Consider the following 17,610-nt stretch of genomic DNA (forward strand, 5'->3'; position numbering starts at 1 on the left):
ACGCTTCGTAAAAAGAAGCTCTTCCATACTCTGGGGCTGTTATTTTTTTCCCCCATTCTTTATTCTTTACCAGTTTTTCTCAGGGTAAAACTGCACATCCCTCTTCAAAGCAGGAGCTGAGCCAGGACTGTGACACTGATTTTCTGTTCTCACCAAATCATCTTCCCAGTGAACAGGGAAGCTGCCCCTTTGCTTTCCCTTCTTCCCACGATGGGTTTCACACCATGCTTTGGAGTCAGCCCTTCACAGCAAAGCTCAGCAGCTGCTGTTCTACATTAAAGCTCATTAACCCTCAGGAGCTCCAGCTGAGATCAAGCTCCTCTGCTCTTAGACTGTAATTGTGGCATGAAGACTTCAAACCTTCTCACAAGGGCTTCACAGCCCACCTTGGCCTGCAAGACTGGGACAATCCCACACACAGGCCCATTGCACTGCCTCAGCTTTTTCCAGCCTGCTCTCACAAATGTGTTCAGGTTGCCTTGAGGAGGAAATTACAGAGACTGCAGGACAACTACCTCAGTGGTACAGGCAGCCCTGACACCCTGGAGAAAATGGACAGAAGGAAGACCAGGACCTCTCAGGGATCTGCAGAGGAAGAGGAAGGATGAAACCATAGCTGAGGCTGCCCAGTGCCACAAAAAAGCAAGGACAGCTTTGCTAGAGCACAGGTACCAGCAACCCCAGCAGTGCAGGGAGAAAAAGCAACCCTGGAGCAAACTGAAGCCTCAGCTGTGCAGAACTGTGCCCTCAACAGCTGATCTTCTCCCAGATCGGCACTGGCTCTGCAGGACTTGCCCTCCCCCAGCCCAAATTACCCCTAGAGCACCAGGCATCCCCACAACCAGCAGTCTTAGGCCACATAATGAAAGCTGAAAATACAACAGAACCCAGTTTCAGTGCAAACCACTCTTTAATTTTCCTCTTTGTACAACAGAGCCAGCCACTTACAAAGTGCTAGTCTAAAAAACAGTCTGGTATTACAGCACACACACACCAGCCAAAGCCCAGCAGCTCAGAGGCAGAGGAAGCAGAGCTGGGCCACTTGTTCTGCAGTACAACAGTCTGTTCAGCATCTGAGATTGAGCCCCACGGATGCATTTCTCAGTGTCAGCACAGGTAGGGAGACAAGGAGGAGAACAAAGGCTATTTCATTTTCATTTTAAAAAGGTCTTTTGCTGTCCTCCCTTTCCTCTATTCCCCATTTTGGAATGCCCACGTGACTTACTTTCAGGGTAAAACAAACAAAAAAATGCTGATTAGAGTAATTTCAGTGCAGTGCTACAGCTTAAAAAATTGCCTTTTGCATGCTCCCCTCAGTAATAAGGAAAAAAATTGCAATACTAAGAGTTGCAAAAATAAAAATAAAAAATGAAACAGCAGAAGCAACTAAGCAATTGTGATCTCAAAATTCAAATTTTAATGCTTTGAAAGCAAAATTCCACAAAGGAGAATCACATCAGTAGCATGCTGGCTAGAGACAATGCCCCCTCCTCCTCTCCATCACTTTCCAGTGCCCTGGCAAAGGGTTTCCTGGTGCTGCCCTCCCAGGATGCAGGGACAGGCACACTGTGATGTCCTACAGGGCCTGTTGCCAGGAGCTGCAGAAAGGTGGGGCTGAGCTGTCAAGTTTGGAGTTAAATGGATGAGCACTGCTGACCACCAGAAGAGGTGGTGATGGTCAGCACTGAAGCCACAGTGGCTGCAAGCACATATTCCAGGGGGAACAAAAAGCAGATGATAGCCAGTCTCAACCTTTTATTCTGCCAACACACTTGGATCCAGGAAGCAAAAACCCTCCCGGTTTGGTTCACTACCTTGAGCTAGATCTTCCCCTAAAAAATACAGGCTAAGGGTCTGGAATTTTTTCCCATTTTTCACATGGAAGACCAGCTCTCCAGTGAGACTCACAGGAGTCTCTTTTCAAGAAGAAAGCTGGACTCGAGTCCTAAAAGCAACACAGACAGTAAAGGAGGACAGAAGGAAGAGCATTTGCCAGTTGTGCCAAAAGGATGGAGCAGAACCACTGAACAGCAGAGGCAAACAGGACCTGGGACAGGACTATCACACCTGCAGCCCCCAGAAGGTGATCAGGTGAAAATATAGAAGGCAGCACTCAAGGATGGAAGAGAGCTGAAAGAGCAGTCCAAAAAAACCAAAGTTGCAAGAGAAAAGGCTGAAAGCTCACACAATCCATTGCATTGAGCTGTCACCCTTACAGGTGACAGCTCTGGGGACACAGTGCTAAGCTTGGCTGGAGACATAAATGAGCAAAAAAAGGATAAAAATGTTGTCACTGCACAAACCATAGGAGAAATGCTGGCAGCAGAAAAGTGCTTACAGAGCAGCCTGGAAGTGAGGGGTGTAGGAGATGGAAAGGACAAGAAATCATTGGTGTTAGGGATGTTATTTTCTCTGCAGAAGAACAGGAGCCAGAGCAGCTGTGTCCTGCATCTCCATGGGGATCAGCCTGCACATATGCCACACCATAGGTAGGTATGATTCACTTCTGGCCAAGATTCCTGCATCACTGGATTCAATGTTCACATCAAAAATGCTGAGTCAAAACTGCCCAGGAGAGCCTCAAACCTATCAGTGGAAGGATGCAAGCAAGAGAAACTTTTGTTGCTTTGCCAGGGGGACCAAGGTACAGCGGCAGAGACTGCAACAGACCAGATGTACAAAGATTTGAACCAAGCTCCAGAAAGGGTGCAGGAGGCCTCCCTGACACAGGCAGGGCCCAACAGCAACACCAGAAGAGTTGGCAGGAAGCCCCAATGCCGATTCACAGAATCGTACCCACCATTCTCCTCCATGGGCCCCTGCAAGGCTCAGCTGTGCCTGGCCTCCAGCTCAGGCTGTCCTCTCCCAACCACAGCTACAACCCTCAGCCCAAGAACCACAGTCCCAACCCCTGCCTCTAGCCACACAGCTCAGCCAGATTTTAAAAAGAACTTTATTGAAGCTCCAATATATATTATTTTTGGCCTCTAAATACCCAAGTGTCAGCACCTAGTCCTGGCTCTTCAGTGCTATTCTGCAACCCCCAGCACTGAATCTTTCAGTGCTTGATTTTCTGCTTGACCCCTACAGAAGGAAGAAAAATTTTCAGGCGCCTCAGGCATTGCTTTACAAGAGCAACTACTACCATGGTGGCCGAGTGCTGGAGGTGGTGCTTAGTTGGTGTCCATGCCATCACACTCTTCTTGGGGAGCAGAGGGGGTAGAATGTTCCTCACTGTTTCGGCGCTGATAGAACAGCACATATGCAGCCTTTGTCTACCGAACAAAAAGAAAACCCATCTGAAACCATCCACACAGCTTGGCTGGAATGTCATGCCCAAAGCAGGGAACCACACTTTCAGCATAGACCTGGAACAGCCTCAAGCCAAATACTCACCACTATTTGGTCTTCTGAAGCCACAGAGACGCTGCTGTCATCAAAGTAGTACCACTTGTCGTTCACCTTGTTCTTTGCGTAGGCAGTGTCTGTCGGGGGAGAAACTGCAGCTCAGCATTCTGGGGAAGGCTGGCAGGGAAGGCACACCTGGGACACTCAGGACTCCAACCACGTGTGCATGGGAGGCCAGGGGCCAGCTTTGGCATTACCTACCCCAAGCCTAGTCAACCAGCATGAACATCTTCTACAACGTGCCCGCTGGCCCAGCTAGTCTAGGACCAGGTTCCATATACCAGGCTTATCCCTAACAGCTGAGACACATGGAAAAGAAACTTAGGGAAAAACAGTTGTAGGCTTTGTTCACTGCCCTTGAGTCAGAGCTTTCCCAAACACACACAGTTTAAGACTCTGCATTTTCACTTGAAAGAGAAGTTTTCTGCTGCTGAGGGAATCTGATCTAGCACTTGCAAGAGTTCTCACTCAAGAAGGAAGTTACAAGTCCCTCAACATCTGTTCAAGCCAAGAGTTCTGTGACTGTGATCTCCAACCTCAGAACATGTGCCCTTCAGCTCCCTTCAGGAGTTCATCATCCTCTCTGGGTAAATTGCTTCTGGGTGGTTTTACAAGTGTTACCTACAGCATGGCTCTGCACGGACACCTGATACAGCAAACTCACCTACAGACACTTTTCATCTATGCTGCAGCAAAACCAGTGACAGAAAACACAGACTCATCATGTATCAAACTTGAATATAAATGAGTTTTTCTCCTGGTGAAATGACATTTTCCCTATGTCAGTCCTTATCAATGCAAAGGTGGAGACATTCTATGGTCAGCCAGTGTCTCAATTTTCAGTTCAGCATTGATAAATCTTGACTCCACTCATAAACTGGAGAACACCATCACAAAAACTAATGACAGCTAAACCAGGGTCCCACAGGCATCAGTCAGACCTCAGGCCAAAGTGCTGCTACCTATCTGCCCTCCATATCCTAACAGGATCCCAATATGATACTCGCCTGCACACAGAACACAGGTAAGCTTTGGACTAGATACCTTTGGTGAGGGCTATTGCAGGAGTCCCAATGCAGAGCCCTCCCATGACCCCTCTGCCACGTTTCCTTGCACACAAAGGACAACAGCAGCAGTTACTCACAGTGGCCCACTCCCATGGCTCCATAGTGATTGGAAACTGCAATGAGGTCATACACGTATGAGCCTGCTCTTGGGTCGCAGACAAACTCGGACATGTTCAAACCCCTGGAAGGAAACACAAACCTATCAGTACACCCATAACCATCACTTTTTAGGAACTGAAGCATGGCACCAGTGCTGCTCTGCTGCTCAGGGGCCAGGTGTGGTTAGTGGGAAGACCAGACTTGTTACCCCTCCCACACAGGGCAGGTCCTGACAAACACACCAAGCACTGCCAGAAGGTTTAGAGGGAGGTGTTGAGTAAAACACAGTTTGGAGTGTCCCTGTGTAGGCATGAAGAGTGAGATAGGAACAGTAAGGGATATGCTTCATCCCACAGGAGGATGCTGGCAAGCAGAAGCAGAGGGACAAGGCAGGCTTTTGTCTTGTACTGGTGCAATACTCAGCACTACAAGTGCAGCTCTGCCCAAAAAATTTGCTCAAATTGCTACAGAAGTTCTCTTGGTTGAATCACATGGGCTTAACCAAATTTTAGAAGAAACAGCACCTGCTAGTAACTAATGCTCTTTGAGATGTATAAAACTGAACAGTATTAACAAAAACCACCCCCCAAAATACTAACCCCTCTCAACTCACGCCAGTTGTCCAGTTCAAACCCAGAAAACACCTGTTCCAGTGACAGCTTTAACAGCAAGCCCAGCCAACAGAAACATCAGAAGTACCTCTTTCCTGACCAAGTTCTTCAAGTTCTTCCTAACTTGAGGGAAGAATCCTACCTGATGGGGAATTCCACAACAGTGTCAAGTTTATCCCTCCAGTATCTGTTGTAGGAGAAGCGTTTTAAATGTACCACCAAAATCCTGGGCAAAGACCACAAGTCAAACTTCTTCGTGGCCTGTTGATGCTTCTTACAGTTAGGGCAGTACCTGAGGAAGGAGTAACAAGCAAGGAAATTAATGACTGCATTAGAAGAAAAGCTTCTGGCCTTCCATTAAAGATGCCTCACTAGCACAAGTGCAGTCCCTGCCTTACAGAAGGCACATTGCCTGTGGAATATGCAGGTGAGCACACTGCCTCAGGGAATTCCAAACTCCAATTTGCTTTCACTTTATAGGCAAAATGTCCTATGGCAAGTATGTTAACTGCACGTTGTACAAAAAATAACTTTTGAAAATAGCTTGATCGTTGGAAGCTACATTCCCACTGACATTTTCTTCCTTAAATACGGGCAGGAAGCAAATACTTTTTATTAACCCATGTCCACAGCCTATTGAGTCAATGCCTTAATACAGATCTGATAGACTTCTCAAAGATGAGGACAAAAGGACAGACCTGGGAAAGTGTAAGAATCCCATTACAAATCATGGAAATTCAAACACTTAGGCATTTTATGGTAGACAAGGTAGGCAGGCAGAGGCTCTTACCAAGGGTCATGTTCACCAAGTGTTTCCATAGTAGTGAAGAGCTCTATGCAATCTCTGAGGGCTACTACAGCCTTCTTCTTCTGTGGCTGTAGCATGCTTCCATGTTTTTCAAATGCCTAGTGAAAGAGATGCTTTATTCAATTCCATGTACTCTGTAATCTCTGACATCGAGAAATTACATGCTCACTTTCCCCACACTGCCTATTTCTGCACCTCCTTCCCCACCCAGACAATCCTCTCCAGCTTCCAGCCACTCCTTTCTTGTGCTAAATAGTCCATAAGAGAAAATATACGTCCTCACTTGGGTTTAGAGATTTATCATGAGAGTAAAAACAGCTTATTCTGTTACAAAAGATGACCCAGCAGAACACTGTTTACTGTCACCTTTTAAATATCATGCAAGTTTAAACATAGATTACTTATGAAAAGACCATACTACAACCTGTGCCTCCTGTTCATCATAAAGCAACCTCCGTGTCTCAGAATCCCAGTCAATAGCAACTGCAGCAAAAGCTACAAGAAAGAAGAAACATTTATTGCACAGGTGTAAAAAGAAGGAAGGAAAAAAAACCAGCAAGAAAATAATTACCATTCAGTTTTAAGATTTTTCCTTCAACAATGGAGTTTATCTCCGAGGTCCCAGAGGAATTCACAAGGCTAAAAGTGAAATGCTGTTTCTTGCAAGGCTGCAGGTCTCTTGCTGACTCCACTTGCATACAACCCTCAGAATGGCAGGGATCAACTTCTGTCAGCTTTTCCTTGCCTTCCTCTCCGCCATCCTGATGCTCCATCTCTTCAATGTCACCTGGAAAAAAATTTCCAACAAGGACAGTATTACAGGGTTTCAGTGAAAGTTTGGCCTGACACCTCCCATGGACAGCTGTTTGCATCAGCCTGTACAACACACACCAGTTACGTGGAAAGCAATGAAAAGGCACACAGAAAAAGAAACCTCTGCTTGCTAACCACTCCATCTGAAGCTGTATTTTTCCCTTTAGCAGATGCCAGTTTAGGAGAGCGCTCAGTTCGCAGTAGGTTAACAATGACACCTTCTGACAGCACACCCTAAGAAGCATCCCCAAGAGAGAATCACCAAGGCTGCAGCTGGGTGCCTTCACAGAAAGGAATATGTAAGTTGCCAGAAAAGTTATTTCCATTCTTAGGAGAAAATGGGCAGGTTTTTTTCCCCATTTATCTTATTCCAGCTATTACCCTCAGGGCTACACAAGTGAATAATTTCAAACAGGAAAGGGAAACATGCATTTGCCATCAGCATTAAAAGCTTCCTAGGGAGCATCTAGCCTAGGAATGAGACTGTGATTCTATGCCCTCCAACAGAAAAATTTCTCCACAATGTGTCTTTGTGACCTAACAGGCCAGTTTTCATCACCAAAGGGCATATCAGGAAGGGCTGCCTCTGAACACCTTGAGTAAGCAAGGACTTCCCTAACACTGGTCAGGATGAATGCACATCCACACTTTGTTCTCCAGCTGCTGCTTATGCACATCTGATCTCCCTAGGAAGGAAATGGTCTACAAGATTCTCCCTGTACCACACAGATGCCCAGCACAACAGCGTGGTTAAATCACGGGGGAGAAATAACCTGCTAGAGCTAAAGCCAAATACACACAGCACAAACCAAATGCTGTTAGAAAGCTTAAAGTGAAGGGCTTTACCTTCAACCACACCATTGGAGCCATTGCAGGTTCCTCTGTCTGGGCAGGGTGAGGAGTATTCTGCCAGAGGGAGTTTCACATAGCGGCTGAAGAGAAGGGACACATTTAACACACAACCATACTGCAGCTGTGCATCAGAACAGCAGCACTCCCCTCTATCATCAGCTCTTGCTGCCCAGTCCCCTCCAACAAACAAGAACCCACCCTGTACAGCACCACTTACATTTACATGACAGCACCAAGAGCCCTCAGAATGAGTCAAACAACAATTCCCTGAGTCTCTGCTCTCATTGCTTGTTCCATGTTTCACTGGCTGTATATTGAGAAGGCTAAAGTAAGTCATGGTGGCTCCATCTGTGAGCCCTGAAAACAAGCCCTGAGTTCTGCTCCTGACTCCTTTTGCAAGGCTGAGCCAGCAATATCTGTTACAAAACCCAAAAAACCAGGACCTTGAAATGTCCCTGGGGCCTCCAGACACTAATGCAATGCAAATCCTGGTTTATACATCCCACACAAATTAAGGAAAATTCTCCCTGTTAACAAGGATTCAGTAATCCTATTACAATGTAATTGAATAAGCGACCTCTAGAGCTTGGCATAGGATTCAAAGATACAGCCATGACTTACCTGATCTGCTCCAAAACCACAGTGTACAGGTGATCCACGGTGAGCCTGTGTTTCGGCACAGATATTAACAGTGGCTGCCCAAAGAGCACAGTCCCTGAAGTATTGCTGGATTGCCTCATTGTCTTTTCCCGAAAGTAAATGGAGAGAGTAACATACTCTGAGCCATCCTCACTTGGCTTGCAAACTTCATACCTGTTTGAAAGACAGGTATTTCAGTGAGTTATTTCCACTGCCAAGAAGCACAGCACAGGTAGGACCAATGTGAAGTCAGGCCAGCAAGTCTCTCCAACAGTACCAGAGGGTTGTACTGTCCTCATGCTACAGAGCAGTTTCCTGAACACTCCCCATGGCTCACAGTGGCACAGGACACACACCTGCAACCGACTTGACTGCCACCTTCCCTCTGTCTTTACTCCTAATTCAAACTCCTATTACCAGTCACCTCCCAAGACATTACCCTGACAACTACACAGTGCTTCAACCAGTGAAAAATACTAAATGTATTTTGAAATCCCTCTGACAGTGTTTGTTCCCCTTGGAGAAAGAAATCCTCTTGATACCTTGGGTCTTGCATTCTCCCAGCCTCTCAAACAGTTTTATGGCCTGAACTCACATCACTGAGCAGCTAATGTTTCATAAAACCAAGAGTCTGGAAACATCTGCTTCACAGAAAAATTCAAGGACAGTAAACAAACAAGAAAAATTCTGGAAGACAACAAACAGCCTGAGAGGACAGTGAGGAGACTGTGACACAGCTTGTGCCCTAGGTGAAACAGCAAATGAGGTATTTGCAGCTGTCAGAGGCAAAAGAAACCACAGGATCCAACACTATCACACTGTTTGCTTCAGGCCTACTCATTACAAAAGATTAATTTTCAGGAATGCCAAGTCACACCGCTCTTTAATTTGGTGAGTCACCTGTCCCACATTTATCTTAAAACTGAAAGAGAAAGAAAGACTTCATCAAAGATGTCACTACACATAATGACCGAGACCACAATCACATATCTGAATGCACCAAACTCCTAACAATTCTCTGACATTAAACAAGCCACTTCCCTTGTCTTAAGAGCTGAGAAACATTTTTTATTCCTGTGTTCAGAGCAGGGAGGAGAACAAATTTCAGAGCTGTCATTCTACTTCATCCTACTAAAACAAAAAAGGATCCCAGCTTGGGGCTTGCACTGAGTCAGTAGAGTACATGAAGGAAAAAATCCTTCCAGAGAGTCCCAGCCCACCAAGAACACAAGAACACAGAGTCAGCATAAGAGAGTCCAACACCAGCAGCTGTTGAGGTTTTCTAAGTTGTCAATGCTACTCAGCTGGACACAAGCACTGCATACAGTTCACACCTCCTAAAGTTTCCTGAGAAACAACACAACAAAGAGATGAATTATTTCACTTAGTACTGTTTAAACCACAAAAGGCCATACTCAGTCCCGGAATATATCTGTGATTAACTCCAGGTCCTATGAGAATCTTAAATTGGACTCCTATAACACAGATCAGTGCATGACACTCCTGTGACTCCTCTCACACCACCTACACTGCGCTCTGCAAGCAGCAATTAATGAAGCCCCATTTACACTCCACCCTCATGCACCTGAATGAAGCCCAGCCCATGACTCTTCCCACAGGCAGGGGTCATCCATCACAAACAACCAGCATGCAGCACCCTATAACACTCTGCAGAGAGCATCTCACACACTTCTCACCACAACACATCTGGTTACTCAAGTACCCCTCTACCCACCCCACCTCAGAACACCTTTTACATACTTGTACTAAAAGCAGATGTATCAGGATCAAGATCTGTCACCTTTATGATCAGGAGATCATATGATCATAGCAACAGCTATCCCTTGAAAAAAAGAACCAAACCCAAAGTATTTTATGTACAGTGTAAGGAAGGCTGTAGAGCTGATACTGGGAATTGCTGGACGATACCCTGTAATTCTGTATATTACAACTTAATTGAAGTAATAGAACATGAAGATGATGCCACTCCAGACTACATAACACAGTTTTAGAAGTCAGAAACATTAGTTCAGCTGCTGCCACACTGCTAGATACTGGCTGATTGCCTTTATAACTCATGACAACTCAGGAAAGTGTCTGGAAACTGCTAAGCAATAGGGTAGGAGTTGACCAGTCCTTATCAGCATTATGAAGGTTCAGGTCTGTAGTTTCAATTCAGAAAGGAGGCAGTGAGCAACGAGGTAACTTTTGTTCCATTGCACAATAAAGTTAACCACAGAAGGATGAAAAGCTATGAAGGACCGCAGCTACACTGAAGGACACTGAAAGCAAAAAATACTCTGAGCTAACACCAGGCTAATATATCAGTTGTATGTTACTGAAACATTCCCTCACAGGAGTGGGGATCTGTGATATTAACTCCTGCTGCAAAACACTATGTGGATCACAATTCAATCCCCAGCAACAACCGAGAAGTCTATTTTGAAAGAGAATGGAGGACGGCAGGAAAAAATGCCACTGCAGAAGCTGCCTAACAGATCTGCCTGAAAGGGGTTACTACTGCACACCAACCCAGAGATGCTGCTGAGATACCACAACAGGGTCAGAAGCAGACAATGAGAATAAAACACAGGATTGGAAGAAACCTGGGAGAAACATCTGCACACGTTCTGATCTCTTCTAGGAAGAGGAGATGCTCCTAAGCTGTTTCCTTTCTTTCTTAATTCCAGAACACACACAAAAAAGTAAACTAAGAGGTAAGAGACTGCAAATGCAACTTTCTTAGATAATGGATAGCTTGCCCTGTAGAACCTGGTCAAAGGATTTTGCCAGTCTTGCAGAGGAACAAGATTAAAAATGATGAGGGAATTCACACAGGAAGTTTATACAAGGCTTACATAAATACAAGTTCATTTTGGAAAGGACGCAAACCCTCATTTCAAACAAGAAAACCCCAATTTTAGCAAGTGTGAACAAACTTCACAGATCAGTCTGCTGTAAGATCTCACACATCTCAAATGTTTTGTATAAAACTACTGGACCTGCTGGTCTGCTGACCTCATTAACTCAGTTCAATAATTGCTGTAGCATCAGTCACATTAACAAACCTGACATCTCTGCAGCCAGTGATGTTTTTTCAAGACCATGAACTCATCTAAATGTAATACACAGCATGTTGTAAGAGAAGGCAGAAAACATGGCATGTATGGCAAACTGAATAGATCCTATTCAAATATGCACACTTTTATAGGTTAAAGGTGACCTGCAAATCAATTTGTGAAACTTTTATCAACATAAAATGTACATGTTTACATATTACATGTTATGTAATATGCCCCATTAGCCAGGCTAAGAGAACAGGGGTATCTAGTTTATCCATCAGAATATTTTTCTTCTTAGTTCCTAAGAACTAAGAAGAAATACTAAGAGCAATACCCTTGAAATGGGCTGTGGAGTTTGTTTTCATGTGGTACTTACCTGAGCCCTTGTAGGCCGGCTCCAAGCTCCAGCAGGATCCCTGGTGATGGGATATCACCAGCATGGTGCATGTGTGGGGGTTACATTGGAGCGGGAGCCAGAGATCCTAGTGGGGCTGGGCTTCCCAGAACCTGAGGAAAAGAAATAGCAAGTGTTTGGGTTGTGTGCTGAATGCTGTGCTCTGCTTAGCCTGGGCAATGAGAGCATTCAGCACAAACACTGAACTACTGTCATCAAATTGATTTGCAGACCACCTTTACAGGAGTGATTTCTGATCATTTGCCACAGACCTCCCTGTCCTTCCACAGAACAACATGCTTGGAGAGAATCATTTCCAACACTGTGAGAAGTGGGATACTCCCACCATTCTCTGGCTGCACTGCCCCTGCATGCCAGGTCACTGATATCATTTCAAGGCTTCTACCAAACCCCTCCACTTCTGCAGCTCAGCTCTTCTCTGATGCTAAATATTAACACAGCTTGCACCAGGACTACCTGACAGTTCCAAGCCTGTCAAGTTGAGAAAGAGGTAAGTGCAAAGCCTTGTGAAAGAACAGGCTTGGAGAATTTTCAAAATTCCCAAATTCTCCTTCCCTTTCAGCTGACTTGGAAAAGAAAATGTAAAGTTTTGTCCTCTTGTGTAAAAGGTGCCAGGTTCATTTTGGGATGCATTGCAAAGTTACTTAAAGTCACCTAAGCATCCAGAAGCCCACTGGTATTTGCATTTATTCTTTTTGAGGTTTTACTATCCCAGAGCACAACAGGTGAGATAATACACCAGAACTGATGAACTAGAAACTGAGCAGCTCAGAGGAAAAATGTATCTTAGACATCCAGGGCACACCTTTGTTTTCCATATTGCAATCCATTCAGCTCAAGTTCCAAATGGAGTCCAGTTCTCGCCCCTTTCTCACTCCCCCAGATTCAGCATTCCCCACCACTTCAGTGGCACATTAAAACACAATACACATCTCAAGATGTCCAAGATGCCCTGCAAAAACCAGAAGGCTGAATGTGTCTTCTCTCATAACCCTATGTGAAAACAGGAAAACCCCCCAGTCTTTTCCACCACTGAAATAACCCATAAAAGGTGCAAGCCCAATATTCCATACATCCCACATACTGCACATTTCCCAAATTTCACCAACAGCACAGTCTGGACTACAATATCTGAGTCTGCAGACCATATCCTCGGTCAAGCAAATGCTCAGAAAAGCCAAGGCCCATTCCAGCTGCTCTATTCCTGCTGCAATGTGTTGTGAGAGCTCCTGCTCAGTGACATTTCCAACCCAAGCACTTCAGGGAAATCCATGATCTCCTCAATAACAAACCAAGAGAGACTCAAATCACAAGCTGAGACTCAACAGACACTGATGTCAAAAGCAAGACACCAGTACAAAAGAAATGATTTTAATTTTTTTTTTTTTTTTTTTATAATCACAGCCCTGCTGGAGCTCATATCTCCTGCAGTGTTAGGAGTTTCCAAATTTTGAATTGTGTGTTGCCAGCTGGCCAGTGCACAATACAATAAAATCAGAAGTCTGTGAAACCACAGGGGTGTTGTTGTCACAGGCAGGCCTGGCTACTGCTCTCAGCAAACCAAACCTGCAGAAACACTGTAAGAGACTGACATTTATATTTAAATTTTTTCAGTCCTGAGACTTAAGATGATGCTAAGAAACGTACAGAAGGCAAGAACTGCCAGTTTAAGTTACAACCAGATCCTACAGCTTTAGAACCACTGAAACAACTGATTTCTGTTACAGGAGACAGCCACAAAGGTGATCACAGGTGGAAGATCTGCTGGACTCAGAGCAATGTCGTGTTTAGAGGGGGACAAATGAGAGCAAGGAACAAAGGAACAATCAGATGGCAGCTGCTCATGAACTCAGAGCCCCGGGGCTTTGTACTGCCCTATCATTACTCACTCATTCTTTGGATTCTCAGAGTCCAGAAAACAACCACAGATGATTACTAAAACAACCTTGGTTTGCTTTTGCCAGTGGAAGGGAGGAGTGCTTTTCAGGTGAGGAAACTGTTACACCTTTTAAAAAGATTATTTAAATGGAAGGATGCAGTCTTCAGTTTATCACAGCTTCTCTCAGAATTCACTCTGGTGTGGCTATCAGGAAGAACAAAAGAGAAGGCCCGTGAGCTCACCCCAATTCAAAGACTAGGCAACAAAATCCTTCAGAAAAAGACCTCAAAAACCAATAGGACCCACAGAGCCATCTGTAATTTCAAAATGTAATGCAATGGGGAATGCACACAAGTTCTGGGGAAATACACATAAGAAATATCTATTTCTGAATATGCTGTACTGATTTAACTCTGGTTTGGGTAGTTTTCCCTTTGTTTTCTAACCAGTGAAAGAAACATAGCATCTAACTGCAACTACTGAAAACAAGGAGCGAGATGTACACATTACAGTTTCCCACGGGGAAGTCTCGCCACCGGACATTACTTGGAAATAAGAGCACACAGTGAGTATATAAAAGGGACAGGATCAATAAAACATGAATTAAAAAAGAGTTCATGTACATGAGACAGCAAGTATCATTAAGTATCATCTAAATACAAGACACTTTGATTCTAGGAAACATCTTTTCCTTGAATAAAAAGAATTAACTAATGATACACAGTCATATCCCAGGTTGCATCATATGTCAACTTGAAACACATCTAGGTTAACATTTAGAACCTAAGAACATACGCTGCAAAAGGTGCCAGGACTACCAGATAATCCCTCTCGAGTTTGTTTTTCCCACCTGACAGCTGACACAGCTCTCACTTGGCTTTGCTGCACAGAGCCCAATAACCTGAATTGATGCAGCTTTCCTATTTGATTTATAATGTAAGTAATGCTGCTAAAAACCCCATCCATTCTGTAACTTCTATTTCCCTAGACTTTCCTAGAAGCTGGTATGTTTTAGTCTTACCACACAAGGCCATTAAGTGATTCAAACAAATCCTAGGAAAAAATCAGCTTTTCAAAACATGGTAGGCCAGCAGCTTCTGGAAGGATTCTTCCTTTCTTAAAAAGCAATTGCTATCTTGTCAGCCCAACACTCTAGAAAGTGTTCTTAAGAGTTTCTTTTGTGGCAATATCTAGTATAAATGTAGTGCAAACAAATGTTTGATTTAGTTAGTGTGGTTTATTGAGTCTTTTTTAGGTTATTTATTTCAATTGTGAATTCTGGGTGAAAATACTGTGACTGTAAAACCCTACCACTGTTGTACTTTCTAATAAAAGGCATCTGTTCCCCTTCATTAATTGATACAGTTTTTTTTCAGGAACAGGAGAGAGATGCATCACTCAGTGTAACCAGTGATACACCCCACAGCTCCATCACCACTGCAGGAGCACCTTTTCCAAGCTGAACATGTCATGGACTATGGAGGCATACAGAGCATCCTTAAAGTCATAAGCAGCAAGTCATTTCCTGTCACTTCTCTAAAGAATTGGCCTTAATTTAAGAAGAAAAATATACTTTTTAGTGAGAAACTCTTATTCATTGACTTTGGGGAAATAAAATGTTTCTCAACGTTTCAAGTGGAAACAAGCTCGTTCTTTAAAGGTGGAAGGTTCTGAAAGACTTAGATTTTTTAAAATATTTTTTATTTCTCCCTTTAATAAACAGGAAGATATTTGCCTGTAATCTAAGAAGTTGCTGAGATATCAGAAACTCCTGAAGTTATTGGCAGCAGCAGTCTGAACAAACAACCACCACATACCACACTCCCCAGCCACACATCACACAGCACCTGCAGGAGGGCAGAAACCTGATCTGCCACATCACTGTCCAAAACTTCTGCCAGAAACACGACAGCTTGAGCAGCACTTGACAAGTTCCTCTTTAACTGTAAAATCATCCTTTCTGGAAGAAGCAGAAGGCAGAGATGTACATCCATGACTACAAGTACATTCCCTAATGGAAAACACTTCTTGAAGCCGGCAGGACAAAAAAATAATAGAAACAAAATGGAATTAAAGAACCTTCACACTACTATTACATTTCTTGAATGATTTAATTAAATCTTAGAACGCCTAACAGCAGACTTTTTATAACCAGACAAGGCAGGTAGAATGTCCACACTAGAAGTAATTATGCATTTGCCTTTAAAAAACATTCCTCTTTATGAACAAGTGTTTCTCTGCTGGTTTTTTGAGACAAGACTTCCTTTCAATAAAAGGATGCTGGTTTTTAGCTGTAGTTAGAATATTACTTTATATATCTTTTTCCTGGCAGCATTACCCGTTAAAGGGACTTCCTATGAGCAGCTTTTTCCTTATTCTTGCCCTGGTGCCTGGCTGCTTGCTCTTGCCCCTCAGCGCTGAAAAGATCTTGGAGGGTGTACGTGGAAAAACAGGATTTGCAAAACTTCCTCCTGCTACCTCTCCTCTTCCTTGGAAGGCTATTTTTAACCCAGCTCAGTTCACTCACTGTGAATCACAGCAGCACCTCATTTACAGTTGTCCTTCACATAAAAGGAAGTGGCAATTGCAAAGGAAAATACACTTGGGAGCTGCAGTTCAGCCAATGCTTCCCCCCACACCCCAGAGCAGACCTGATTCAGACAGTTGTTTTCTGTGGAGGGATTTACAACATGCTATGCCTGTATGAAAGCAGGGCTTTTTTGCAATTACCACTGTATTATCATGCTTCTTGTTTTTAAAATGTTTTACTTGCTGAAGAGACAGACTTACAAACTAACACTCTACAACACCCTCCCAAACAGACTTCACAGAAGACAAACGTCCTTCCCAGGCATCCTAGCTGGTCACACAATTGAAGACAACAACAAGATGACAAAAACTTTTACAAAACTTCTTCATTACGTCTCAGCAATAAGGTCACAACAGACAGCAGGACAAATGGCACCAGTATGTCACAGCAAACCACCCTGTGAAAGGTTCACACAGCACCACAGAATGTCAGTGCAGGTCTGCACACAGACCCAACAATTTCATGGCAGCAATATTCTTGCACTGGAATGTTCTCACATTTCAGCTGCAATAGAGGAACACAACTTTTGCTCTCCTCACCTCACCAGATATCAGAGGTGACTGGAAATACCTCACCCGCCACACATAGGTAGAACATCAAGTGCAACCAAATCCTCAGCTTTGCTCAAGGCCCTCACAACCACAATTTAGATACAGTGATTAGCACCAGTCAAGAGTCTATGCAGAACCCCCAGTCATGGTGCTCTAACAGCTATGATGGATTTTGGAAAGGCAGAGTACAACACCTTAGACTTCATACTATCCTAATAACAACCCAAGGCTTTTGGCTGATTTGGAAAACACAAGAACAACAAGCTTGAGCAAAACTAAAAATGTCAGTGAGAGCATGACTGTAATCCAGACATAGTTATATCTGAAAGAGGCTTGTAGGAAGTTCTAAACTGCATAACACAGACCAAACTAAAAGTTCATTATGACTGAAGGGCCGTAACTTCCTGTGTTAGAAAAATACCTACTGAACACTGCACATGCTTATCTGCTGGTAAGAGCAGTGCTGCATTACTGCTGAGTCATGCAGAAGGTCTACAAGAAGCCTTAGGTTTTGGGAGGGAACAGGAATCGGGTTTTAGAACCTGAAACCAAAGCAAATGTTTTGCAATATTCTTCACATGTGGCATTTTCCCAGTTTACTCACACAAAGATGTCGTCTTTTGGCATGATATGATTTAAACCTTCATCCATTTGGAAGATTTTGTGGAATCGGTGATTATACACGTCTGTCACCACCATCTAGGACAGCAAGTGATATTTGCAAAGTGATTACAGTAAAAGCTTACATAAATTTAGGCAAACTACCTTTAAATTCAAGCAACAGTGTGTTCCAATTCTGTATCGCAATTGTCAGCA

At 43.9% G+C, this 17,610-nt stretch overlaps 1 protein-coding gene across 3 annotated transcripts in view; it reads right to left on the reverse strand.

Annotated features, from left to right (window-relative positions):
* Positions 1 to 891: 891 nt before the first annotated feature.
* Positions 892 to 17,610, reverse strand: part of USP4 (ubiquitin specific peptidase 4) — a 40,457-nt gene continuing 23,738 nt past the window's right edge. For 2 of the 3 annotated variants that reach the window (XM_048316192.1, XM_048316191.1), the window contains 10 exons: positions 17,399 to 17,493; positions 8,280 to 8,471; positions 7,653 to 7,738; positions 6,565 to 6,780; positions 6,418 to 6,488; positions 5,976 to 6,091; positions 5,328 to 5,477; positions 4,553 to 4,656; positions 3,397 to 3,485; positions 892 to 3,275 (listed from right to left, as the gene is read on the reverse strand). In XM_048316192.1, coding sequence (XP_048172149.1) covers positions 3,174 to 3,275; positions 3,397 to 3,485; positions 4,553 to 4,656; positions 5,328 to 5,477; positions 5,976 to 6,091; positions 6,418 to 6,488; positions 6,565 to 6,780; positions 7,653 to 7,738; positions 8,280 to 8,471; positions 17,399 to 17,493 — 1,221 coding nt within the window. In that variant the 3' untranslated portion in view covers positions 892 to 3,173. Of the gene's footprint in view, positions 3,276 to 3,396; positions 3,486 to 4,552; positions 4,657 to 5,327; positions 5,478 to 5,975; positions 6,092 to 6,417; positions 6,489 to 6,564; positions 6,781 to 7,652; positions 7,739 to 8,279; positions 8,472 to 11,751; positions 11,867 to 17,398; positions 17,494 to 17,610 lie in introns of those variants that run through there. The other variant, XM_048316193.1, reaches the window with a different exon arrangement.

The sequence above is a fragment of the Corvus hawaiiensis genome, chromosome 11 (genome assembly GCF_020740725.1).
Source record: "Corvus hawaiiensis isolate bCorHaw1 chromosome 11, bCorHaw1.pri.cur, whole genome shotgun sequence".
NCBI lineage: Eukaryota > Metazoa > Chordata > Aves > Passeriformes > Corvidae > Corvus > Corvus hawaiiensis.